The sequence below is a fragment of the Hesperophylax consimilis genome, chromosome 28 (genome assembly GCF_061612785.1).
Source record: "Hesperophylax consimilis isolate HC1 chromosome 28, BYU_Hcon_1.0, whole genome shotgun sequence".
NCBI lineage: Eukaryota > Metazoa > Arthropoda > Insecta > Trichoptera > Limnephilidae > Hesperophylax > Hesperophylax consimilis.
Genome location: NC_142863.1, coordinates 4,168,881 through 4,196,751, shown reverse-complemented (window position 1 = coordinate 4,196,751; position 27,871 = coordinate 4,168,881). Strand labels below are relative to the sequence as shown.

The following is a 27,871-nucleotide window of genomic DNA, read 5'->3' as shown; positions in this document are numbered from 1 at the left end:
ACCAGTCTACTAGTCTTGGCTTGTCTTGACCAGTCTACTAGTCTTGGCTTGTCTTGACCAGTCTACTAGTCTTGACTTGTCTTGACCAGTCTACTAATCTTGACTAGTATCCAAAATTATTTGAGTGTTGATTGAGGAAGAGCATTTATGTTCAAACTCATTATTATTTTTTTTAAATATCACATAACAACGGCATCTATTGACATCTTTTGGAATTAAGATACAACTTCACAACATTGAGACATAACACACGAAAAGCTGCAAGACTTTTAGCTTCTTTAACAATTACGGGGAGTTCATTGAACATTTTAAAACTTTTATAATTAATATTGTTTTGTGGTGCAGATAAATTTGTTTTAGGAAGCCTAAAATCGTTGCAGCTTCTCGTAGGTAGCCATGAACACTTGTAAACATGTAATCTGGCAACATTTTATTTTTAACTTATATATAAATACTAGGGTATTATAAACTAAACGTTGCCACACACTTAGAAGATTGAGTTGGCATTGCATTGTTTTTATCCTAGTATATCTTCTACAGCACAATATAGAACTCATGCCTCTGTTCGGAATTATTTCCATTCTTTTAACTGTGTTTAATTGCTCGAAGAAATTACACTTACGCAGTCATTCAGGTGAGATGCTACAGTGGTGTTTCAAACCAGTTTTTTTTTGTTAACATTTCAAAGTTAGTGTTAAGTTTTAATTTTTTATCTATTACCTCTGCAGAATTAGGCACCTACGTTACTCAACGAGACGTCTCTGTGTTACTTTGTAGAGAGAAAGAGCCAGGCGTCAGTTCTACACACAGGGACTATCCCAGTTCCCCCGTGGCATCTTTCATTGTAAATTAGATTCTGAGTTTTATTCCTCACATGTTCCATTGACACCATAATTCTGTATTATACATCCTTAAAATACAATAAAAGAAAAATAGTACATTTAATTTTTTTTTATTAAGAATTATACAAAATCAGAGCACATAAGGTGGTAGAGAGACACTTAGTTCACGGCCACAACTCCTGGGTGATCTCCAGTCCATCCAACTTGGTACTGTCCGGAACCTGGTCCTCCGCAGCCTTGGACCTGTTGCTGACCTTGTTCCTCCAGAAGCAGCGAGGAACCTGACCTCCAGAACAGTCCAGCTGTTTTACTACGAGAAGACAAAAATGCAAATGTTATTTTACTCTCATTTAGAAGAGTGAGAAGTTGCACCATGTTATTTTACTCTCATTTGGAAGAGTGAGAAGTTGCACCATGTTATTTTACTCTCATTTAGAAGAATGAGAAATTTCACCATGTTATTTTACTCTCATTTAGAAGAGTGAGAAGTTGCACCATGTTATTTTACTCTCATTTAGAAGAGTGAGAAGTTGCACCATGTTATTTTACTGTCATTTAGAAGAGTGAGAAGTTTTACTGTGATTTAACAGAAAAACAATAGGGCAATAACGCATCATTATTAGTATGAAACAGCACGCACAACGCATAACACCTATACTACTGCTGCTCGCGTCTACGCACAGCGGATCCCCATTGGTTTCTATCCAGACACCAAAGGCTGAAAATTCATACTATTCAGATTAGTATTACCAAATACTCTAGAACATTAATAATACACCCAAATCCAGTAAAATATTGGAAGCAGAGGCGGTTCCTTAGTACGTGCATTTGTGCATTGCACTGCTTGTCTTCAATCTCCACATAGCAAATAACAACGACATCTGTGCCCCAGTGATCGATGTAAGAAATTCGTAATTCCCGTCAGGTCATTATTTGAGCTATCTTCTAGTAAAAAAATCCCGCACAAGAGCAAGCGGTCGTGCATACCCCGATATGCACAGAACCAACTTTTACCATACTACTAAAACAGCATCGGGCGGTATCGAGACAGCCCGAAGTAGCCGAAACGGTGACATGAGCGAGACAGATTACACTCTTGACGTCAAATTACGTGTTAGAGCAGTGCAGATACATAACCCATCCGTGCATTATCGAAGTGCTTTGACGGCGAGTGAATTTTGCATCACTTTGATCATGCGTAATCCAACGCGTTTGGAATGGATTCGCTTAGAAATACTAATGTTCAATGTTAACGCAACAACATTAACACATTGGAACTCGTTCGCGGTGAAATCAAACGGTTTCGCTATATTTTCAACGATGAATTGAGTGTCCTTTATTTTCGAGATAATTTTGTATTATTTAATCAGTTATTTTACAAATATAACTTAGAAGATAGAATGAATTGCAGTAGGTGTTCCCATTCATTAATTTGCTCCACCTAAATTACAGACTAGGTACATTTTAAAAGTGAAATGCACACGGGCCGCCTCTGATTGGAAGTATTTACCTATATTGGCTGACAACTCTGGCCGCTAGTGGCATGGCATAAAATCCATTAAAATTAATTAAAGAAAACCATGCCACACAACTCGCGCCCCCGGAAGGCGCCAGTGAAGCATACTGCCACCATAATATATGGGAAAAATCAGAAGTTGGAGGTATTATAACTATTCTTCTTACTCCGTAGTTCCCTGGCCTTTGAAGCCGCCAGCCGTTTAGCTTCCACCAGCTCGAGATGCGTGTTGGGCGATTCAGCGGCTGGGGCGCTGAACAGCGAGTCCTCAGACACCGCATTAGCAGCGGCGGCCTGACGGAGACTCTGCACGCTGGCGCGCTTCTCGTCCAGGCACTTGAGGAATACTCTAGTGGGGTCCGGCACCGAATGCCCGTCTATTGTCTCTGGAACGATAATGATAATTTATTTATTTAACGCCCAGAGGGCTATCACATATTCCTATAGGCAGTACAACTTTAACATGAACATGAGAAAAAAATAATAAAAATAAAATTACAATAGATACAAAATATGTAGATACAAGAAACAAATATTAAAAAAATACAGTACTAGGTTTGCAAAAAGTCAACAGAAGGTTTAAGGTATGCTGCAGTAAAATAGTCTATTTTGTTGTGCGGTTCTTGTGGGCTACACACGTTGAAAGAATTCCAGATCCGGTAAATCTGGTGGAAGCGAACAGTGTCCAGAGTTGAACCAAGGAAGAGGTGAACTGACTGTGTGGAAGAGTACTGGAGCAGGACGGGAAGGACTGAGGACTGGAGCAGGACCAGAAGGACTGAAGACTGCCTGGATGCTGATGGCGAGGGACCACATCCAGTCGAGAATATTAGTAAAGGAAGTTTGAAGGAGAAACCCCACCCTGGGACGTACACAGCAATGATGATGAAGTAGTATAAAAAGTTAGGTTATGTGAATATACAAAATTCTAATAATTACAATGTGAAATGAAAGAGAGTTGATAGAGCCATCCAAAGCTATGGGATCTCGCCCGTGTGTCGCGGCTTCAACCCTCTGCTAGTTATATCATCCATCCCATCATTACACAATAAGAGAAATTAAAATATTGTTAAGGTTATTCGTATAACTATATATCAACCTGTTTATATATATATGTACACATATTGACTTGTGTCCTGTTTTAACTCGACCGTTTAGTATTTTGTATGTCTGTAAATTTGTTTGTACATTCCGTTTCCTTTTTAATATGGTGGCCGTTTTAATGTTTCAATAAAGATTATTCTTTCAAATGTGAAATCATTGTTTTTAATTGGACTTTATTACTCAAAATTATGATACCACCTGCCTGAAGAAAGTTTGTAAAAAAGTATTGTCAATGAGATAAATGACAAATTGTATGATTCCTTAGTTGATATGTTACATAAAATATAAACTCATTATTAAGCAGGTAAGTATTTAAATATCTAATAACAATATAATGGTTGCAGAGAAAATTTAGGTTTTGATTTATAAAATAAGAGAAAATAAGATACATACTTTTTTGGAAGCAAGGTTCACAGAATAACTAGTACACTGGACTCTCTTTTTACATGCAATACCGAGTAAAAAAAAAAGTATAAAAAGAAATTCAAATATCAAACAATAAAATTCATCATTGTTTATTGTATTCACTCATCACTCAAGATTATTCACACTTTATCAGATAATAGACGAACCCGCATATTTTGGTACGACATCGCTTTCATCACTTGAGATATCCTGAGCCTGTGGAGTATTTCTTTTCAAATTTTCGGGTATACAGGATTTTAACAAAAATTCTGTTAGGGGCCGTTCAAGTATTATGTAAGCACTATAGGGGGGCAGGGGGGTCTTTGCTTTGCTTATTTTTGATGACATGGGGGGGTCGAGATAGTGATTACGTCAGCACTGCTCAGCAGTAGTTATTTTTTTTACACATTGGCAACCCACACATTGTCTATGTTTGAAAACCGAATACATATCGACTACCATAATACGGGCGTGTGTCTAGTGTGGTAGTCGAAAAGCATGTAAAAACTGTACACATTAATATTTCATGAATAAAGAAAAAAAAAAAAAAAAAAAAAAAAAAAATATTCGGGGATTCCCACAAATAATTAATATGTTTAGGTACTCGCTTAAAAAAACAGAATACATTAACAAAAATTGCATATAGGTACCAATTTTTACGTAAGCATGGGAGGGGAGGGGGTAAGAGCTTTGCTTACTTTTGGAGACAAGGGGGAAGAGGGGGTAAATAATTGTAATAAATCTGCTTACGTAATACTTGAACGGCCCCTTATCGATCACTGTGACTGTTTTTTTGTGAGTTCTTTGAATCACGTTGAAATTGTCGAGCTCGTTCTACGTTGTGAATATTTATTATAAAATAATTACCAAATTAACTAGCCAGTTTCTGAGAGCCAGGCAGCCCCAATGGCACTGGGAAGTAACCGATACGACTCCAGACTGGTGATGGAATGCAGGACTATCCTAATAGAACTGGCGACCATCAATAAAGTAACCCTGCTCTGGGTACCAGGACATAAAGGTATTGAGGGCAACGAGCGGGCTGATGAACTAGCAAGGAAAGGGGCGAAAGCACCACTTGCGGGATCCGAGCCGGCCGTAGGAGTAGCAGTTTGCCACCCAAAATCACATATTGAGAGAGCACCTGGAATGAGACAATCCAAAGTACTCATAAAAGGACCAGACCCTAGACGAACCAAGAAACTACTCGATATGGACAGAAACTCGCTGAGGGAACTGGTAGGACTACTAACAGGACACTGCCATCTCAGGAGACACATGCAGATATTGGGAGTGGAAAACACCAATAGTTGCAGGAAATATGAAGAAGATGAAGAGACTCCAATTCACCTATGGTGCCAATGTCCCGCCCTGGTGAGAACTAGGCTCAGATACCTGGGGAGACATACAGTAGAACCAGAAGACATAGCCACATACCCAATGACAACCCTGGTGAACTTTACTAAAGAGACTGGGTTGTTGTTAAAGGATTGAGGTAAAATGGGAGATAGCACAATGGGCCTATGGCCTAAGTGCTCACGGGAACTACGTGTAAACCGTCTCCGCCCTTAAAAAAAAAAAAAAAACTAGCCTGTGTAGTAAGTAGATGTAAGGAATGTAGCGCCATGTTATTTCGAAACCATATAAAAAAAGCTGGGTTAAAAGGAAGTCCAGTGTTTTATGTAATCAAGTGTTACCCAGCTTAAAGCACTTGGCGATCATTGTCTCCTTGTATCTGTGCTTGGAGCACATGGGGCTCCCTGTAAAGTCCACGGAAGTCAGGTTCATCAATCGGGAGACGCAGTCCGCCAGGGGCTCGAAGTGGCGAAAGTCGTTGTCGCGCGCCACCAGCACCGACAAGTTGTACAGGTACGGGATGTCGCTCAAGTCCTTCAGCTGGTTGCCGGAAATGTTTAGCACGCTGAGACGCGGCTGGAAAATACGTGCCATGGTAGAACAGAACATTGAAGAAAAGAATTAAAACAACAATCTAAACTAACCTAACTTACCAATATTCCCGGTCACTGGAATCTCGTATTACAAGTGGGAAACAGGTGAATCTACACCATATTTGGAATTGATTTTATGGTTTAACTTTTTATTTATTCGTGCTTTTGTTGAAACAGACAGTTCTTAGTAATATACACTCTGATGGACTTTTCCATATTATATTCATAACAAGAGATGTGCAAAATGGGTACCCAAAACCATTTGAAATGCAAAATGGAAATGGGTCAGAACTTTTCCATTTGAAAATGCAAAATGCAAAATGGTTTTTAGAAAAGCATTTCAAATGCAAAATGCAAAATACCTATTTTCAAAATGCATTGAAAATGCAAAATGGTTTCTCAGGTCAAACAATTAAAATAATTATACAATTTTTAAACAATTTTGTCATTTAATAATGGACATCAATGTAGAACAAACATATTACATGATGGTAAATCCTTAAACACCACGACTACAGATTATGAAAACAAATTATGAAAACCACAAAAAATTTGCGCGGGACTAATGTTGCCAACGTAAAAACATAGAAACTGCCATCTAACATTTAATATTACAGCGTCATGGCCGGGGCCCCACGTTCAGTATTTGAATCAGTATTTTTTGTAATGGTATCACTCAATTGCCAGGTATCATCCTACCAGGGAGCAACTTGACAAATGTAAATTATCTCTCATAGCGAGGTTGAGGACTGACTGATATTTGGGGCTTATGAAAAAAAGATGAGTGGAGATAGTAGGAAGAATGTTGCAAAAAAGCATTTAAAATGGAAAATGCATTGAAAAAAGCATTTAAAATGCAAAATGCAAAATGATTTTTAGAAAAGCATTTAAAATGCAAAATGGGAAATACCCATTTTGCATTTTGCATTTCCATTTGAAATGGATTTATTTGAAATAAAGCACATCTCTGTTCATAACTATTTGAAAATAAAAGAGGGTGCCACTTCCGTTTATAACAATCCTAAACTGTACAATCATTAATTACTCAATAACTCAATCCTTACCTCTGTTGAAGAAATTAATGACCTGGGGATAACTTTCGACTCTAAATTAAACTTTATATCGCATATAAATAATATTAATAATAAAGGAATGAAAATGCTAGGCTTCATTCTTCGAAATTCCAGAGGTTTCAAGAATATTTCAACATTAAAAATTTTGTATACATCCCTGGTTCGTAGTCAAGTCGAATATAACTCCTCGATCTGGTCCCCCCACTACAAATTACATTCAGATTCAATCGAAAAAATTCAACATAAATTCCTAAGACACATTAATTTTAAACTCGGTATTCCCATTGAAAATATAAATTATAATTACTTGATGAAAAATCTAAATTTATTAAAACTCTCAGATTGAAGAATTATATCCGACTTAATATTTATGTTTAAAATTGTAAATGGTAGTATAGACAGTCCTGATTTAATTAACCTCATTGAATTTCATATACCCACGAGAGCTACTCGTTCTAAAATTTTGTTTAAATGCAACAATATCAGGACTGAGTATTCCAAACACTCGCTTGTGCCTAGGTTGCATGAAGTTAGTAATAGATACGCAGATGTGGCAGATCTATTTAACTGCACGCACGGTAGGTACAAGAGGGCTATGCTATCAAATCTTTTCAATCAATATTAATTTAATCTAATTCTACCTTATTTTCACTATAGAAACTTATGTACTTGTATCTCTTGTTTACTTACTCTCTAATGTCATTTCACATTCAAATGCCACATATATTTGTAATTCTTTTTTAAAAATATTTCTACGATTTTAACTGTGACATGTTATCATTGTTTATGGTATATTTATACCGTTGATATTAAATAAATAATAATACTGTCAGATAATTATAATAGTGAAACAGAATTAAATGCTTTGCTCTTACAAACAGTAAAAATTAGTGGTGTAGAAGTAGTTATAAATATAAATTTATCGAAGAGAAATGATATTTACCACAAACATTTGTGGTTCTCAAATTTGAGTTATTCCCATAGCATCATCCTTGTAGACCGTTTCGAGAGTTCAAGAGTTTCTGTGCCAGTTTTCAAAACGTCATGGACGTACGCTATTCACAAAAATCAGCCATCGCAAAATCGACGAGCACACAAAAGAACTGTCACCAAAAAATTCGTACCAGCAGAAAGGACGACTTCTCCAGCGCAGTGCTTGGAATACTGACTGGGGAAAGGTAGCTGTACAGGGTCCTTCCGGCAGAACCCGGTATTACAAAATCTGAGCCCCCCACAACATCAGTTTAGTTTCTTTTTAGTATATTAATTTAAATAAGTAAAATAATGAAATAAATTCTACTATCTTGCATTTTTAGTAAATATAATTACATTATATCGACGGTCCCGAAGAACAATGTGGGATATGAAAATTTTTAGTTTTGCAGTAGAGCTGTTTAAAGTTTCGTTTCTGCATTTTTACTGTTCTCGATAATATATTTCTTCAATTAAATAAATAGGTCTTAATGCAAAATATAAAAAACAACACTGTATTTCCCGATCACTACAAATTTGCTCATCCCACATTGTTCTTCGGGACCTTCGATATGTATTTGTCATCATCAAAGTCAACTTACTCCCAAAGCTTCCAAGCAGCGCGGATCGAAGCAAATAGTTTCGCCAGTCTCCGCATTCTGCTTCTCAATGTGCAGCTCTTTCAGTTTCTTCAGTCCTTCCAACTTCTCGAGAACTGTGATGTTGTTGTATCCGAGGTACAGCTTCTTTAGGTTCCGCAGACAATCCAAGTTGTCGATGGCCGATATCTTATTCCACTGGAGGTAGAGGTGAGTCAGGTTGTACAGGTTTTCCAGGTTGTCCAACTTTTCGATGTAATTGTTGTGCAAATACAGGACAAGAACATTCTTCGGCTCTGATGTTTTTGGCTGTAAAACATTTTTATTTATTGATCATTTTACTACGAGTCAACGATTGCAAGTTTTCGTGTGGCTGTATCGACTTGCTTATGGTGCATTGTGCATGCCCCTAATCTTACTTAACCTAACCTAACCGAACCCAACCACCTTCCTTTACTTTTTTCAATTCAATTTAATATCTAATATTGTTATATTATTGATTTGGTATTGTTACTACAATGGTACTCTGAATTTAGAAAACTTTAGTTTATTGTTTAACCAAGTACAGAGATTACGGATGCGTGCCATCTAGTTGCGAGCTGGGATGTGAGAGAGATGAAGTTAATACATGGGCTTTTGTACTTCTATAATATATCTGTCTCGCTCTACACTAACGGAGTCAAACACATGACTTTATTGTCCCACAATTATTATTTTTAAAACATAACTTAAAATTTTCCATTTTATTTTATAAAAATTGTGAAACAGAAATATAAATTATATAATGCAGAAGTTTATATATAAAATAACTAAAGCATATAATTGTACCTACTATACTAGCAACAGCAAGGCTTGCCATAAAAGTAGACTTACTTATTTATGCAAGACTACTTATGAAAAATTTCCACAATGGACAGCGCTGCAAACGTTTGCCTTACTTTAGCGGACTTTACTTTTCTGCGCATGGTCTGGTTATTTCAATGTGCGCTCTTCGGTGGTCAGTTTACGACTGATGACATAGTTTATTCAAAGTATTCTCAAACCCTTCTGGTGCCAAAATTATGGACAGGTAGTTTTCCTCCAGCTCGTCGAAATGATACCGAGATTTCGTGTTAGAGCAAGTCTATTAATTTGAATGTCTATGGATACATGTGACGGATTTTTGTTTCTCAATTTGGTCGATCATGTTAGGCTGTATTAGGTATGTTGAAATCACATATTTGTTATAACAAACTCCAGAGGCTGGGCCTGCAATGGACGGAGACCGCTAAAGTAGCCCGGGACATAGGATGCCTGGAGACGCCTCGTCAAAGCGACAGGTCCCCAATCCAAATGAGAATATCAGCATTAACACAAAATAAAAACTACTATCCAATTTATCAAATGATTCCTGAAAATCATGTTGTCTTTAGCAAAAATAAAGCTTACTATTATTGTCACTTACAATGCTTTTCAAGAATTTATCATTTTGATAAATGTGTGTGACTTTTGTTGGTCTGACTTTGAGAGTAGATTTACTGGCCAGGTCGGCAGAAATGCTGTTATTATTCTTTTTAAGTTCCATTTAATTTGTGATGTAAACAAAAGCCAAAAATGCAATCAAGTTATTGATTTAACAAATTATTTCTTCTATCGGATTGTAAAAGAGAAAAAATATAAAATAAAAATACTTTTTCTATGCAGAATTTGACATAAATCTAGAGAAATTGGTCGAGCAACTAAACAATTTTTTTTAATTTTTTGAATTTCGCGTTTGAGGGTTTGAGATGGTCAAATTGTCAATTTATTAATAATAATTCATGATTATTTTATTTTTACATTGTCTCGTCTAAAGCCTACAATATTTGGTGACACCTGGCGAGGTGTATGAAAGTTATCAAAATAACACTAATTACTCGAATAAATTATGGTCTTGGATAATAATTTGCAATAGTTCTAGTTTTGGTCAATAGACGAAATATTACAAGAATCTTTATACAGCTTTCAAAATCCAATACTTTCGTAAAATCATAGACAAACACCCAACAAGACGGCGATTGATTGGTTATCTGAAATTGTGTCATTGTATGTCAATATGTCACTGCTGTTCGGGCTACAGGAGACCGACATGGAACCGGTTCTTTAACCAGTTAGGCGCAAAATTCACACATGGATTGGCTCGGCGCATCGGCTCGCCGAGTCTGTCCAACGTAGAAACACGCGAGTAGATCGGCTTGCCGAGCGTATCTGGCGCAGAAATACACGGCGGATCTGTCCGCCGAACACGTTCAACCGTGTGTGAATTCTTGGCTTAAAACCTCTACTAAAATCTGGGTTTATTATTTCAGATATTTTTGTTCGAAGGCATACTTGAAAAGATTTGCATCATAAAAATTCCAAAAATAATCGGTCCCCCAGAAAAAATAAATGGGCGATCCAGTGACACGAAGTCACCGGGACAAGAATATCTAATACCGACCACCTCTATAAACAAACTGTCAAAATAGGAAAAAGTCAAGTCAAAATAAAACTTTGATCATTTGATTCTTTCATTATATCGAGTCAATAAATATTAATTTTACCTCTTAACATTAATATATTTGTAATCGTGTTACTTTAAACTGTAAGTTGTCTGTGAATTACTTTATCCCTGTTTCATGCCATTTATTTGACAGCCCCGGCAGTTGAATAAATATCAACATGAATTCTAAATAACCTAAAAATATATTTAGCGCACTATTCCTGTATGACTAGAACTACGATCTATACCGATTGGAAGGGATAATGATGTCCTTCTGACTCCCAGTTAATGAAATTGTTTTTTTGCTCATTAAATAAATTCGATTTTTAGCTTTAGGTCGATTTCAGCAGAAGTTAAGAAAAAATACATTACTTCGGGCACACGTAATAAAGTTAAAATGCAAGCACAGTTCTAAATGGCGGTCTTACACCAAGGCGATATTAAGAGCATCTTGGGCAAAATTACATTATTCCGCTTCACACAAAACTAATTTATCTTCCGCCTCACAAATTTAAAAAATAACCCTTGTTTTCAACTCAATTAACGTCGGTAGAGATGGAGAAACATGCACCAAATAGTTTTTTAGGTTCTTAGTTTGTGTCATTTTAATAGTTTATCCATATTTCCTAACCTTCAAACATAATTGGATTGGTCGAAACTGTTACATTAATTTTGATACCTTGATTGAAAAAAATGAACTTTAGTGCATCTTTTACCATCTCTCCCGATGTAAAAGTCGTGTCTTGTAAAAATGAAGCAGAAACCAAGTGTTATTTTAAAGAAATCATATTAAGAGTGAGGCAGAATTCTGCAATTTTACGATATCTTTTATATCCACCGGAGAGTTAATACACAATAGAAGCGCCTTCCATCTAGATTTTAATGAAAACCAATGTCACCAAATGACAACAACAAGTATTAGATTGAGACAGCCAAAATATCACTAGCGCGTGCTCTGTCTGTGGCATTGTATATCGCCATTCTATTTAAAATAAAATAAACAGGGATGGTCAGTTGTACTTATCGATATTATGTATGTAATGCCTGATATTTCATATCGCTATTGAAATCTACAGATCGAAGATGGGCGAGCGCTACAACATCCACTCCCAGCTGGAGCACCTGCAGAGCAAGTACATTGGCACAGGCCACGCCGACACCAGCAAGTACGAGTGGTTGACCAACCAGCACCGGGACAGCTACTCCAGCTATCTCGGACACCCCGACCTGCTCAATTTCCTGGCGCTTTGTGAGAACGAGTCAAAGGCCCGTATTCGTTTCAACCTCATGGAGAACATGCTGCAGCCGTGCGGCCCCCCGCCCGACAAGTCTGACGAATGATCAACCATTCCATATATTATGTTCTGGAACCAAACTCTTATAAAAGTGTTACGAATTCTAAGATTCAATTGAATAAGATATTTTAGCGAATAAACTGTCATTAATCCGCTACGCTAAAAACCGGGCAAGTGTCCATTTAGTGAATAGGGCAGATATAGTGCACAAATTCAAAATATTCTTAAAATTTAAACAGTTATTTCGTGAAAACAGACAGGCACCTCTATCGATCTTTCGTAAAATTTAATTTTTTTGGTTTGGTGTCTGTTTTGGCTTGCAAACTTGTTCAAACAAGTGGCAGAACGAAACAAACAGAAACACAAGGGACAGTTGCTATAATATACAGAGGACTATCGGAAATTTCCTAAAACAACCATAATGGACCCTGGTGATTGGTAACATGGTCAGCTCTAGCAAGCTAGATGGCGGTATAGTAACTGAGTGTATAAGAGGAAGACCCAATCCTTCGGTGTACTCGGCTTGGCGCTCTAAGACTTTTATCATATCGATGTTGGCTTTCACGCTAGGGCCTTTGAACCTTGGAATTCGTAATGCTTTTAAAATAATTATTTGGTCTTACTGTAAGAAAAAACAATGTCATTATTTGTAATACCTGTCATTTTGAGTTAATAAATTAATATTTTGTTAAGATTCACCCGGTTCGTTGTTTTTTTAATGTGAATACTGCAAAAAGGTCCCAAATATCCAGTCCATTTCTATTCTGAGTGGTGGTCCTTCACCAGGGCGATACTGAGAGTTTCTACCAATGCAAAGTTATACGTTTTATGTCTATTGACATTCCAAGTTTACAAAAAATCTATGCCAAAACCATTCTGGTTCATCACCTCAAAAAAAAGACAAAGAGGCAAAATCCTCACATAATCATAAAAGCTAATTATACTCGAGTATAATATGTACTACCTCTGGACAAAGGTGCTTTGAATTTTTACCTTTATAATATAAGAAATTTACTATATATTACTTATAATATAACACACTTCCGCTATCAAACAAATATAACTAGCACAAGTACATCAAATCTTGGGTTAACTCCTCAGGCCTGTGTCTGGTATATTGACCGTTATATTTCTTAACCCTAGATAACTAATCGCTCATCGAGGCGACGACGCGCTACTCGGCGAAATTCGAAATCACCTACTTCTCCCCGCTCCCCGACCTTGACTCTTTCATTACCTTCCTAATTTGAGTAAACAGTGCAGCACGTGACGCGATTGCGGCCACACGCATACTAGGACGTGCCCTATGTCCATCTCGTCGTCCGCTGGACGAAAGTTTAGTTATAACAACAATTTTTATTTTTAAGGTACGTACATTCATATATTCTTATATTTATTGTTAATGTTGGCGAATCTTCTACAATAGAAGCTCCGGTTCCATCTATGTAGAGGGGCTATTTGTGGTCCACATAATGTTGACATGTGTGGTCACTGTGTATATTTTGACTGATATTTTGATATTAATTAGTTCATTATAAAACTTACTTTTGTGCCATGTAACAAGTTCCTATCTTAATTAAATATTTTTGATTTATTTCTAGTGTTTTATTGCATAGTCCACTCAACGAAAGTAAAGTTACAGTGAAAACAGTTTACTTATCTAGGGTTAAAGATGCTGTTGTCAAACAGTTGGAGAATTTGTGTATTTCCATTTGGCAATAAAATTCAAATAACTGGAATATTTCTGAACGCATTCGAAAACTAAAAACTGTTTTTGAAAGATGATATACATTTTCAAATCATCATATTAAAAAAAATTCACAAGTTTCATTAATTTTTCTGAAATTGCGGTTGGAACCTTGGCTTTCATAGAGGTGTAATTTCAATTATGTGGTTAACTTCTCAATTTGAATACACATAAAGCAATTTGAATCTCTTTCTAACATCGTTTAGATCATATTTCTCACTATGACAGTAAAAACAAATTAGTATGAGGGTTAAGGAATTATCGGAAAAAGAATGGTCTAGTTTTATAAAACATTGCCATAGACAAATATGATTTAAGATTTTCACGGCCAAAAGTATTTTTGTTATTTGTTTTTGGGGTATTATGCCGTGTTGCGATGATGGACGTGTATAAGACATCTGCCCTGATGATGGACACTGCAATGCTGTCCGAAACGTTGGCTAAAGAAGGAGTTAGCGCAACACGGCATAATACCCCAAAAACAAATAACAAAAATTGCCATAGACGTTGTTTAAACAACGCTACTCAAACCATAGAAATCGTTGAAAACACTCCATCCACGACCTACTTCTCACAGCACAGGATCTCCTAGTGAGGAGGGTTAAGGACATATTCTAAATCTCCTTTATATTACATATATATCTTCTAAAAATGGCAAAAATATAACATAGTAATTAAATAAATAATAATAAAGAAACACTGAATGCATTCAAGAAAACTTTAATTTTAAACCTAAACATAATAAAATACTATTTTCATAATCCTTTCTGTTCTACATTTCTCTTTTCTCTCTCGATCTTATTTTTATTTTGTAAAAAGCTATCCAACTTATCCATGAGAATTGACTGAATATCGGCGTAAAGGACATCGCAACTGGGCTTTATAGTATCCACCATAGACAAAGTCTTTTCCAAAGTCAGCGCACCGTGTTGCCAGAATTCTGCGATCTGTTCGAGAACTGGCAGCTGTGCCAACATGACCACTCCATGATCGGTTTCCTTGTCTCTGCCCTGTTCGGATCCCTGCAGGCAGTAGGTTTCCTCGGCCGCAGTTGGATCCATGAATATCTGGTCGCCCTGCACGCCGACAGTCACGGCCGTGATGATGTCGTAGACGGGGATTTCGGCGTCGGCGAGGGCCAGACCGGCGGCGTTTATGGCTGTGGAGAGAACGCTTCCGTCATTCTCCAGGACGTACACGAAAATATCAACCTGAAAAAATATAAGTTTCATACAGAATTAAAATAAACAATGTGCCAACACACATCATCTGTTTATACACGGGGAATAAGTTCCACAGAAAACTCAGTTTAATGCAGCTACCCCCTTACTAATAAACATGTTTTAAATGTTTCACAATAATATTTGGCAGATTCATACAGCGACGGTTTTTAAAAAACCACCTCAGCTGTGTAAAGTTTACAACGCGTTTACAAATAAGGCCCATGTATAGGAAAATAGGAGATAGATTCTATTGTATGAAAATCACTCCGGTATGTCCAAAAATAAAACACATTAGTAAGAAACCATGCGCACAATACGTTTCGTCAAGATAGTTCACCCGTACTATTGCAAAATGCAGTGCTCCGCTTTTGCTTCTACCTAAACACCAAACGTGTGGTGGCACTGTTGGTGGACGCGGTGGACTTTCTCGCTACAGCAGCTGGTCCAGTTTCTTCACCACCTAGGAATCTTGCTGCAGAGTCTCCATCTTCATCAAACGTCACAGCGGTACTGCCAAGGTCTGTTATCTATGTGAAGATATTGTGTCAGCGCTTTATTAGCAGCAGACACATACCTGGACGGATGACGAACCTCGTGCTGGCACTGTTGATGGACGCATTGGACTCGCTGCAGCAGCTGGTCCAGTTTCTTCACCACCTAGGATTCTTGCTGCAGAGTCTTCATCTTCGTGTCACCTGTTCTTGTACTTCATTTTACTTAGCTTAACCTCACTTTATTTTTGTAATATTTATATTTTTTGTAATACCTGCATCAACTGTAAAGCGCCCCTGAGGTGATATCTCACAAAAGCGGCGCTATACAAATTGTCCAGTAATTAATAGCCGCTTTGATAGTTAGCGCAGTTTGGACATAGCTCAGCGACAGTCAGCACACTTCCATGATATATCTCCGTTTGTTTCTATTACGTATAATTAGGACAGTCACCTGGAAGTTCTCTAGAAGATGCCGGAGCACTGTTGGCTCCAGGGCGCTCTTCACCGAGGAAGCCAGCTCTCGCTCCTCGCTGCCGGGCTGCAGTCCGGATCGGTTGGTGCAGGAGAACGGCGCATACTTCAACTCCACAAACAGCTCTCCATTATAGCTGGAATAAAAAACAATCATTAACCTTAACAACGCTGGCATTTTTAGCTCAATCAATCGTGGCACATTTTGACAACTATTTACATGCACAAAATAGGATATTAGGTTCATAGTTTGGATTCATTAATAGGCCAGTGCAATTAGCGATTCGCGATCGAAGTAATTCCGGTAGTCCCAATTTTTTTATATGTTATATAAACTGATCTCCTGATGTAAAATCTAGAGTTTCCGACCTTGGCGCACCTGTGCTCGCGCCGCCATTTTGAAAAAACTGGCCGAAATCGGGCCAAAATCTAATTTTTCCCAAATATCTCATTTTCAATGCAAATTTCGGCTAAAAGAACTCAACAAGTATAATAGAACATAAAATAACCAACAACTTTTGTTTAAGCTAATTTCTTCTATCTCTAATAGGTACCGAGGTAGAAAGTCATAAAGGTGCGTATATTTTTGAAAAAACAAGTTTTTTGCACGACTAGGTTTGGTTTTTTATAAATACCTCGTTTCCAGTACAATTTTGTGAAAAATTTATTGATAATAATTTTGTAGAAAATAAAATTTCGTTAGAGAAATAGGTACCTATATAATTTATATTTTTTATCTCTATTACGTATCCAAACTCTAATCCACAAAAACCAGGCCAAAAATTGAAACAGAGGTTAGGTGTTTTAAACTTGACATTCCTTGATTTTATTTTTCTTTAACAATTATTGTTCTAAGAACATATACGTTGACAACAATCGTCATGCCTGTGTCAGACCTAGCTATAAATATATTAGATAGACTATTTTAGCATATCGGTCGCCATACATTCCCAATGGGAAGACCACTAAAATAGGCCAAGCCACTACATTTGTGCTCGCAGCTTGGTCTGACATGCCTATCAACGTAATCACAACAAACATTTAAGATTATTAATACAATTAAGATGATAAGGTACATAAAAAAGATTAAAAAAATTGGTATTTTCGTAAAATTAACATTTATTGACATTCTTTTCTTTATTAGTTAAGTTGTCAGCATAACAAAAAATAAATTTAATGGTAGATCAGTTTAGACAGAAGTACGAGCCCTTGACTATAGTTTTTTACTTCTGGCCTTGAATAGCTTCTTCATCTGTCTTATCACCCAAATTTGTGGCGACTGGGTCATTATATTCCTCGTCATCGTCATCAACGAAGGCTTCTACAGCATTCTTGCAGGAGTTGCCATTGAAATGAATGCAGAGTAGGGAACATTTCAAACCCGACTTTCTGCAGGTGCACTTTCCAGCGCAACCTTTTTTGCATTGACATGATATGAAGTTCACCAAGGCCTGAGGTGCAGCTTCCTTCAACATTGTTACTGGAGTAAGTAACCCAACAGCATCCTTTTTCCACCCCCATTCAGTCGGATCTTTATCGTGACCAAGCTAAGTCTGCACTTGCAAGATGTTCTTGAAGCGTGTTGCTGGACTGCATCTTTGGTGGGTGGTAGCCTGGATAAATTGAATTTGTTCTTTTTTACTCCTTTGACAAAAATGATGTACCTTAAATTTTCCAAATTTGATTTCTCGTTGCCGCCATACAAAAGTGCAAATAGTTGTTCGGCAGCCAAAGTGATTGTTTCTGTCTTTGATTTTGGGTCTTGAAATACACAAACAAGTTCATTAACTGAGTGGTTCTTGAGAAGAATATTACAAAATTTGTGTTTGCCTTGACCGAACGGAGCTCCAGTTGTATCGCAACCACTTATGGCATGAAGGAATAAAATGTTTTCAACTATTTCAATGTGTTTAAAACATTTGTTCGAGTACAACGCGTTAGGTGATTTACCTTTTCCAACTTTTTGGTAATATACGTTGGGAGGTGAGAGAGCTGTGAGGAGTACCAGCAGATCAATATCCTGACCAACGATTATGACTACATCATGTTGAGATGACAACAAATTTTCTGTGTTCACTATGAGAACGTCAGCATCCACTTCAGCTTGTACTGTCGTTATGTGGGATCGTGCAAATGAGGTTCTGAGTAGGGAAATAAAACGAGTTCCTCCTCGTTCCTTCACAAACACCACTTTACTACCACTCAAACTTTTGTCACAAATGAAGCAAACTGCTCCTGCCGAAACCGACATTTCAAATAAACTTTAACACACGCCCACCGTCATATAAAAATATCAAAATAGCGCAAAAATATCGGCAATCATTTCGCACTGAACGCTGCTGTGACACTGACGCTGTGAAGCTCCGCTCCAGGCTCAAGACGTGACACGCGGCAACTGAAGGGAACCTGGGGGAGGAGTAGAAGGGTGGGGGGGTAGCTCCCCCCATACCGAAGTGCTCTCTAGTAAATTTATAGATGTATGTATTTAAAAATGCAAACAAAAATCTAATAACGTTATAATAAACCGTGATAGATTTTCTGTGCATACCTACCTAGATTTGTTTATTCTTTATATCGGTAAAAAAAACTATATAAACATAAAAACTGCACAGCTTTTTTTGAAATTTTATGTTCTACATAATTGATATCAATAAAATTTTCATGAATTTCCACTGGAAACGAGGTATTTATAAAAAACCAAACCTAGTCGCGCAAAAAACTTGTTTTTTCAAAAATATACGCACCTTTACGACATTCTACCTCGGTACCTATTAGAGATAAAAGAAATTTGTTTTCACAAAATTTGTAGGTTATTTTATGTTCTATTATATTTGTTAAGATATTTTAGCCGAAATTTGCATTGGAAATGAGGTATTTGGGAAAAACTAGATTTTGGCCCGATTTCGGCCAGTTTTTTCAAAATGGCGGCGCGAGCATAGGTGCGCCAAGGTCGGAAACTCAGATTTTACATCAGGGGATCAGTTTATATAACATATGAAAAAATTGGGACTACCGGAATTACTTCGATCGCGACCCCCTTTTTGGCGCTAATTGCACTGGCCTATAAGTAATTTATGTGTATTTAGATTGAAACAAAACTTTCGCAAATATCAAATCCATACTAAAAACGTCGCAAATGGCGGCATAGTAATCATTTTATAGGGACAATTTTGAACTTGAAAATGCATCTTTTACCATCTCTCCCGACATAATTGTTGTCTCTTGTAGTATTTAAGACGATGCACTACGTCGTGTAATATTTTGAATCGAGCCGCCATCAATAACACTTCTTACGTAGATGGCGATAAGGCTTAAATTCCCGCTTAACACCATCCAGCTGTTTTGATTTAGGCAAGAAAAAAACATGGCCAAAAAGTGCCTTTTATTTTATTTTGTGGATGTTCAGGCACAAACATTTCAATGTTTTTCGATCATTTTATAAATAACTTCATTTGCCACATTATACAATAAAACCATAACCGAAAATGGGTTCGTAAGTAGGAGATTTTGAACTTTAAAGCAATTTTCATATACATTATTTTTTTCTGGGCTTATAAAAAGACTTATCTAAAAAATACTCGATTATTTCAAAGGCCAAGATGTATTCTACTCGCAGTATTTAATTAAAGCATCTGAAACATTTCTAGGCGACCAAATTTTCAAACCAAAAACACATGATTTTAAATTACTATGTAGTGCATCGCCTTAAAACATTAAGTTAAAACGGTTAGGTAAATGGTAAGTTTTTAGATTCTCACGGCCAAAAGCATTTTTGTTGTTTGTTTTTGGGGTGTTATGCCGTGTTGCGCTAACTCCTTCTTTAGCCGACGTTTCGGACAGCGTTGCAGTGTCCATCATCAGGGCAGATCCGGTAGATCCGAAGATGTGTAAAGAAGGAGTTAGCGCAACACGGCATAACACCCCAAAAACAAACAACAAAAAAGGTTAGGTAAATATTTACCGTCTTTACAAAATGTAATGTTTTAGTGAAACTTCATGGATCACATAATGTGACACCAGCGTAAAGCTGCCGATGGATCACATTTAAATGTTACGTGAAATAAAACATACATCAAATTTGATTCATTTTAACATTGTGATGGAAAATTGTTCCTGATAAAGGAGAACCTGAGTTAGTTGGTACCTGAATTCAGTTTGTTTGGGTATCTCCCTGGGCTCAAAGACCGTGGCCACCACCTTGGTATTGCCCATCTCCACATAGGCAGATCCCTTGGCCTGCGTCACCACCCCCAGCCGCCCAACTAGAAAAAATATTACAAAATTTGTCAGTTTTCATTTGTAAATTCAACTTATATCCTGTGATTTTTACGGATATTAATATAACTTACATATGTCTCTCAGCTCATTTAATTTCCTATTATCCTTTCTCAGATTATCCTCACTGAATACATCGGCCCGCAATTGTTCAAAAGTCTTGACATTCTTGACAGAATATAATCTATAAGGAGTGCTGCTTTCCGGACCGGCAATACGTTTTGTGTCGACGGGCATCTTCTACATTTGTCTTTAATAAGACTTAAAATGAAATTGTGTTACAAATAAACTGATATTTAATTATTTCGCCGCTAATTCAGAAGATTACGACTAGATTTCAATTTATTTACTGTCTCGCACATGTATTTTGAAGCAGACCATAGAAAAAGCGTTTCCTGAAACGTCAAATTATTTAAGCTGTTGAATATGGCAATTTTAAAGCCAATCTAAATATATATTTTTTTGCTTATTTTCTTTTTTCAGACCTTCGGACACTACATAATAATATTATATAATTGCAGAATTTAATTATCAATTTTTTACACTGCTTTCAATTAATTTTAACATTACTTGTATTTTTTCCGACTTTATGACCGGGTTAAATCATCCCCACAGGAAAAATTAAACCCTTCCTCACACTTTTCCATAAATGGTTATCTAGTCAATCCACATTATGTAAGTGCATTTTATAAGCATAATAAATACAAAATAATACAAGTACAACTCGTCAACCAACCAGAGATAAAATGGGAAAATAATTCACCGATTCCAGATATTTTCATATCAGAGGGTTCGGCTTGGTAGAATTGCTAACCTGTACTTATAAATCCTACTGATCCCTTAATATAAATATTTAAAATTTCTTTCGTAATCCTACATGTATTTAAAATGACTGATTTTTGTACTTTTATATATAAATTCTTTGAGAGATCTAATACGCCTAAATTTTGAATGAGAGAGCTAGGTATAATGCCAGTAGCCGAAATAACAAATAGTAATATTTTTATAGTCTGAGAATGCCAAATTCTTTTAATCTCATTTCCTAAATCTGTGTATGTTCTTATTTTTTCATTAACAGATTTTTGAATATTACAGGAATTTGGAATAGCGACATCAATGATATAAGTTATTTTTTTAATTTTGTCATGTAAAACTATATCCGAAATATAGTTTTATAGAAAGTAGAGAAAAGTCTAGCAACGCCGGGTAGATACATGTCAGCTAGTATATTTATATAAATGGGAGAGTGTGTCCGTGTGTCCGTGTGACGGGCAGGAGGCGAGGATTTAGTTTTCATAGAAATCTAGAGTTTTATTCCGAGATTGCTGAAATAAAACCAAAAAAAACTTAACCTTCAAAAAAAGAGTAAGGTCTATGTCTGATTTCAAAAACTCAGTGTAAAGACCGGGCAACGCCGGGACCTTCAACTAGTTCCGCTTTAAACCTAAACTTGTAACAAAATCAATAGATGTCGCATATTAAATACAAATGTATATGTTTTTATCCTAGACACTATTTGGATTGCAATCACTTATTTATTTATTTATTTACGGACAAATAGTCTATTAACAATATAACATTTTTTTACACGAATAAGAAATGGAGATTGCAGTTAAAGGATAGCATATATAAATGACGAGCAATGACAATATACATATAATATAAAAAGTACAGACGGAAGACAATTGTAAGTGTTATAAGACAGTTACAATTACAATGCATGGAGAGGGTTTAAAGGGCTATTAAAAATTAGACATTACGTATCGACTGTCGAAATTCATTCAGGCTTACACCAAAAAATTCAATGCTTTAACTTGATAAATGAAGATAATGTCGGTAAGAAGTATGACACAGTTAAATATAACCGAAGTTGATAGGGTCGAATTAGCTCAGTGGTAGAGCAAAGTCCCGGGTTCAGTTCCTAGATGCGAACCAATATTTTTTTCTGATTTTTCTGTTTCACATTTTTGTAAATCAAATGGATATTTATTTGCGTGATCATCTTCTTCCTCTTCGTCCTATTCGGCTAGGGGTATCATCGCTTCGACGCAGCGCCTCCAGACGTCCCTGTCCTGGGTTACGTCAGTTTTTCAGTCCTTCGTCCATGGCAGGTCCATCATCTGGAGTTACTTTCCCCAACTTTGTCATGGGCAACCCACTGGACGTCTTCACTTCGTCAAATCTTATTATCTATGACTAATGACTAAAGACCGGAAAAAATGCAATGCACATTTTTTACATTTTTTCACAATTTTTCGTGAAACGTGCTTTTTTTACATGTTGAGTGGAACTTATAACCAACACCTCTGCCATGTCATCAAGTGAGGTGTGTTCAGCTGCGTGGCTTGCCAGATCGGGAGAGCCTTGTTTGAGGAGACCCTTTAACCTCTTCGCCGCAGTGGGAAGAATATAATATATAATACCTACTCGAGTTTGCCAGCTCACCTCAGTCATTTGGAATCCTCAATATCAAACATACATTTATCGTATTGAAAATATCCAATCCAAATTTATTTAACACCTGTGGTATCGCTTTAGTGATCATCGGTTTGACCCTACCGCTTTATATAAACGCAGAAAAATTTCTGATGCCCTATTCTTATACAAAATTGCGCACAATCTTGTTGATTCATCATATCTGCTAGAAAAGATTACATTTCGTTGCCATGAACACAACACCAGATCGAACGACTTATTTAGAACACCACACTGTAAAGCCAAATATGCGCAAAACTCTCGTATCTGTAAAACTCACAATGCCTCTAGAGATGTACACATTTTCAAGTGTAACTTGAAAACATATAAAATGCAACTTACTAAACTGATAACTTAATTTTTCATTTTGTGAAATAATTCTATCATCTTAGTTTATTTTACTGTTTTTTTATTATAATCATGCGAAAACTGTATTACTACTAACTGTCTTTAATTGTTTTTATAATATTATGTAATTCCTTACAATGTTTATTTTTTTAATATTTCTTTGTCATTTATAAATATATTGTATAGGTGCAAATATTGAATCAACAACTAGAATTAATGGAACATTATTGGTCTAATATAGTAAATAATTGCTGTTTATGCTAAATATATAAATGACTGTTTGTTTCCTAAATAAAATAAAATTAAAAAATATTCAGTTACGTCCTGCACTCCTGTAGACACTAATTCTCCCTAATTCTCACACCCTTTACCTTCCCAGAATTTCCTCTCCTTCCTTTCATTAGAAATACCCTCCACACAGCATCTTAATGTAAAAAAAAATTATTCCAGATTTTTTCCGCTCTTTACTTAAGGTTTTAAAAAAAAGTGTGTCAAGCTTCACACCGTTTCGCTCTAGATCACCGCAATTATAACTAGACACCCATAGACATATGAATATTAGTAGACCTGCCCTAAGTGATTAAAAGCGTATTATCCCCACTCCCCATACCGGTTCCATTGAGCCGGCTGGGCTCGCATATGGCCTCAAGTGAAATTTGAAAACGTGACGTCATCATTCTTGTGCGAACTATGGTCGAGGCATCATCGGTTCATTTTACGAAATAACACGGCAAAATGTTCACTTGTGATATGAAAACTTGTAAAAATAGATGTGAAAAAGAGAATAAACCCAATTGTCGTATTACATTCCATAAGTAAACATTATTTTACTTTATTTTAAGCTTATTCACACCGTATTATATGGATCAGTTTTAGAAACATATACTATCACATCACAATGTAGCGATTCTCAAGTGTGCTCATCGTTGTTTACTGGGGTAAGTAAATTATGAAACATTTGTAAAAGTGTCTTAACTAAATACTCTGAAACTAACTACGACTCTGCAAACAGAAGAAATTTACTTTGCCGAATTTGGACTTTGCAAATTAGTTCATAACGTGGCGAGTAATTTGCGCTCCCATGTAGAAATGTCTATTCATTCAAAAGCAGATTTTACTTTTAAGAACTAAATGGTGATATTATAATGCGAGATGCCTATTTACTGTCAGATTGATTTATTGACGAATCACAGTCAGCCTTACTCCCTTTGTTCTTCAACAGTTGATTTTACCCCTCGCCATTATCTTCTCGTCTATTAATTCCTATGTCTGTGTAGACACCTTATAATAATTCGTGACTATACCCATATAAAATAAATGTGTTATTAATTTAAGAGATGGTAGATAATACTGTCAGTATCGCCCTGGTGTAAGACCACCATTCCGAATCAAAACGTTGCATGAAATGACTGTAGCAGTGTTTTTGTATCTGATATTTTATTGTAATATTTAATACGAAATTCAACAAAAAGGAATTCACATTTCAAATATAGAATTGAAATAATTTTGTACGAAAAATATTATATTTTAGGTAGGTACCTACTTTATGATTCTTGACGCATCATGTCCAATTTTGAAAATGACAACTATAATAATTATCTGTAAGAATATTACTATGTTACGGGTAGGTACTTTATCGCGTGTCTGAATTCTTGCCACAGTCAATTTTAATTTTGAAAATTAACCTCAGAGAGGAAGCTACAAGCCAAAAATGTGTATATTCTTGGTATACCTTATATCGTGGACACAAGATGTCGCCACTTCCATTGGCATTTCGCACTTGGACGGGCCCAGGCCACAAACAAATAAGCACAAACTCGACAACCCAAATTTACACATCTTCGGATCTACCGGATCTGCCCTGATGATGGACACTGCAACGCTGTCCGAAACGTCGGCTAAAGAAGGAGTTAGCGCAACACGGCATAACACCCCAAAAACAAACAGCAAAAATATTTTTTGGTATTCATAATGTACACCAATTCGTTATAAAGATTAATCAAAATAGTGATTTGGCATTAAGCTTCGCCTTAAATCAGAGTTCATTGAACCAGAGTTACAACCGATCACACTGAGAAAAATGTTAATGTAAGGGCCCGTTCCCACTTCCGTTTTCAAATCGGGGGCGGGTCCCGTTTTAAAATCGGATGCCCTAGTGGCTGTAGTGGATGTATGGAGCTGTTCACACTTGTCCGACACGATTTGAAAACGGATCCGACATTTTTTGTCGGATGGCTCGCCTACGCAGCGCGTCCGTTTTCAAATCGTGTCGGCACACGCTCGCTCATAGTGTTGTATGGAGCTGTTCACACTTGTCGTCCAGTCGTTCCGGCAGAGTCCCCGCCAAACCCCGACCCCTCCCCGCCCGCTCCCTGTCGCAAGGAAGCAGGCACGCTGCGTGCTTGTATTTGGTTATTTTGTTAAGTAAATAAATCAAAACTACAATAATGGATAAGGAAATAAATCCCGAAAATTTAATACCACTGGTCGAAGAAAGAGTATGGTAATATTTTATCTTTAACCAAATAAAAACAAAACACTTGGTGTACACAACTTTTGTACATCAAAATTTTTATTTTTTTAAGTTTACTTTTTTTAAATTTTAAAGCTTTAATGAGATGCACGGAAGAGCTTATTATTTTAATAAACACATAATAAAAAATATTTGAGTTGTTATTGTTTTCTTACTTTAAAATATCGATAGCCTTTCTTCAGGACAAATGCACTTTCTCAATTTTGTATTTTGATATGTTAAGTTCTCTGAAACTCATTCCAGTAGATGGTTAAAGGAAGTGATAGACATTCTCTATTAAGCGCCCTTGAGGTGATTTTTCATGGTGAAAACGGCGCTATATAAATAATCCAATCATTATTATTCTAAAATAATTAAAGAACTTTAGTTCATCACTTCTCAACTCACCAATTAACACTTGGAAAATTCCTACAGAAAATCATTCGGCTATGATTGGGTGTACCCAAAATTTTCTTTTAACTTTTTTCCTTCTTTTTAATAAGTACAACATGACAACAAGAGCTTCATCGTCGTCCATTGCGCACCATTACTGAATAATGAGCAAATAACATGTTTTTGTTGAATCGACAATTATTTTTTTTCGTAGAGTATGGTCCGTTTTTAAAACGGTAGTGTGAACAGGGCCATTGGCCGTCCGTTTTGAAAACGGGACCCGCCTCCGATTTGAAAACGGAAGTGGGAACGGGCCCTTACGAGTAATGCTGATTTATTAGAAAAAATGATAAGCCTGTTAAAAACGGAACTGCAGGCCACTTCCTGATAAAGTGTTAATTAATTCATAATAATATAGGAATACATGTTCTTGCACCTGTGTTTTTATTAATAATATATCATGATAAAATGCAAAAAAATGTTGCGATTTTTAATGAACACGTGTTCGCACATCGTGACAAACTATTGGAATTTTACTTATCCTTTAGTTTATCAGGATACAACCAATCAATTAATTCGTTAATGGCCTACAATGGGAAGGAATACGAGTAATTTGAAATGATTCACATCCAAAATTAATATGTTTGATTCAGAGACGACTTTTGGTGATCACAAAATCTACACAGGTGACGCCACCGACTACAAGGTTATGTATGTCAATCTGTAACACCGTTTTACTCCAATTTGGAGCTCGCAAAGCAGTTAAACAGTTTATTTAAACAAGTTCATGAACCATAATGATTGCCGGGTTTCGTGCTTGCCCGCGCATAGCAGTCCCCAGTACCGACATTGTGCCTATTATAAACAGGCACTGAACCCTAGAAGAATATTGTGGGCGTGTCAGCATGCCTCCCTGGTCGAATAATAATAATATTTGGATGATTTGAATAGAGCCGTTTTTGTGCAAAATCACCTAAAGGGCGCTGTACAAATATCTAATACATTTCTACAATGATCTATGTTATTACTTATATATGGAGATAATGTACAGTACAATACATACCTGGTAGGTCACTTGAGAAACACTTAATTAACATTAAATAATTGTTTTTTAGCGAAATTTAGATACAGGATTTAGGACATGATTGTATATAACTGTACTTTCTATCAGGAATGGTATATTTAATTCCAGGGTATGACAGCTTAAGGCGATGCTTAATGCCAAATCACCATTTTGATTAATCTTTATAACGAATTGGTGTACATTATGAAAACCAAAAAAATATGCTTTAGATAAATTGAAAGTTTTCCTATCGCTTCGCTTGAGTAGAATACAAATACAAAATTACATTACTCAATAAAAAATACAAATGCAAACTACAATTTTTTTTTTCAATGGAAATGTATGAACGCATAAAGGAAACAACTTAAAAAAATGCAGTATTATAGCTAAGATTATCTGTGACAGTTTCACTTGATTAACTTTTTTGTTTTTTTTATAAAATCACTTACAAAATAAATAAAATCCAGTTTTTTGCTTGAAATCGAACGTTTCTAGACTCCGTTTGTCAAGCGATTTTAATGCCTATTACCTACGATATAAGGTATACCAAGAATATACACATTTTTGGCTTGTAGCTTCCTATTAAAAAGGTAAGTTTTTAGTTTAGACCTGAAT

At 36.3% G+C, this 27,871-nt stretch overlaps 3 protein-coding genes across 3 annotated transcripts; 1 reads left to right on the top strand and 2 right to left on the bottom strand.

Annotated features, from left to right (window-relative positions):
- Positions 1-1,006: 1,006 nt before the first annotated feature.
- On the bottom strand, positions 1,007-10,099 carry LOC149410048 (uncharacterized). The gene is made up of 5 exons (XM_089648926.1): positions 9,905-10,099; positions 8,464-8,769; positions 5,565-5,799; positions 2,526-2,744; positions 1,007-1,152 (listed from the first exon to the last, which is right to left on the bottom strand). The coding sequence occupies exons 1-5, from the start codon at positions 10,022-10,024 to the stop codon at positions 1,007-1,009; spliced, it is 1,026 nt and encodes a 341-aa protein (XP_089505052.1). The 5' UTR covers positions 10,025-10,099.
- An 837-nt stretch (positions 10,100-10,936) lies between these two features.
- Positions 10,937-12,960, top strand: Sf3b5 (splicing factor 3b subunit 5). The gene is made up of 2 exons (XM_089648555.1): positions 10,937-11,062; positions 12,037-12,960. The coding sequence occupies exon 2, from the start codon at positions 12,044-12,046 to the stop codon at positions 12,299-12,301; it is 258 nt and encodes an 85-aa protein (XP_089504681.1). The 5' UTR covers positions 10,937-11,062; positions 12,037-12,043; the 3' UTR covers positions 12,302-12,960.
- A 1,761-nt stretch (positions 12,961-14,721) lies between these two features.
- Positions 14,722-20,835, bottom strand: LOC149410046 (exosome complex component MTR3-like). The gene is made up of 4 exons (XM_089648595.1): positions 20,540-20,835; positions 20,335-20,452; positions 16,171-16,327; positions 14,722-15,213 (listed from the first exon to the last, which is right to left on the bottom strand). The coding sequence occupies exons 1-4, from the start codon at positions 20,700-20,702 to the stop codon at positions 14,758-14,760; spliced, it is 894 nt and encodes a 297-aa protein (XP_089504721.1). The 5' UTR covers positions 20,703-20,835; the 3' UTR covers positions 14,722-14,757.
- Positions 20,836-27,871: the final 7,036 nt, after the last annotated feature.

Bases quoted from the DNA above. Each gene is read 5' to 3' on its own strand.
- Sf3b5 (XM_089648555.1), top strand. From the start codon at position 12,044: ATGGGCGAGCGCTACAACATCCACTCCCAGCTGGAGCACCTGCAGAGC.
- LOC149410046 (XM_089648595.1), bottom strand. From the start codon at position 20,702: ATGCCCGTCGACACAAAACGTATTGCCGGTCCGGAAAGCAGCACTCCT. The intron at 16,328-20,334 runs GTACCAACTAAC...TTTTTATTCCAG, and splicing joins CCCAAACAAACTGAATTCAG to CTATAATGGAGAGCTGTTTG. The intron at 15,214-16,170 runs GTGACTGTCCTA...ATATTTTTTCAG, and splicing joins ATCTTCTAGAGAACTTCCAG to GTTGATATTTTCGTGTACGT.
- LOC149410048 (XM_089648926.1), bottom strand. From the start codon at position 10,024: ATGGAACTTAAAAAGAATAATAACAGCATTTCTGCCGACCTGGCCAGT. The intron at 8,770-9,904 runs GTAAGTGACAAT...AATGTTTTACAG, and splicing joins ATAAATTCTTGAAAAGCATT to CCAAAAACATCAGAGCCGAA. The intron at 2,745-5,564 runs GTAACACTTGAT...TTATCGTTCCAG, and splicing joins CGCCAAGTGCTTTAAGCTGG to AGACAATAGACGGGCATTCG.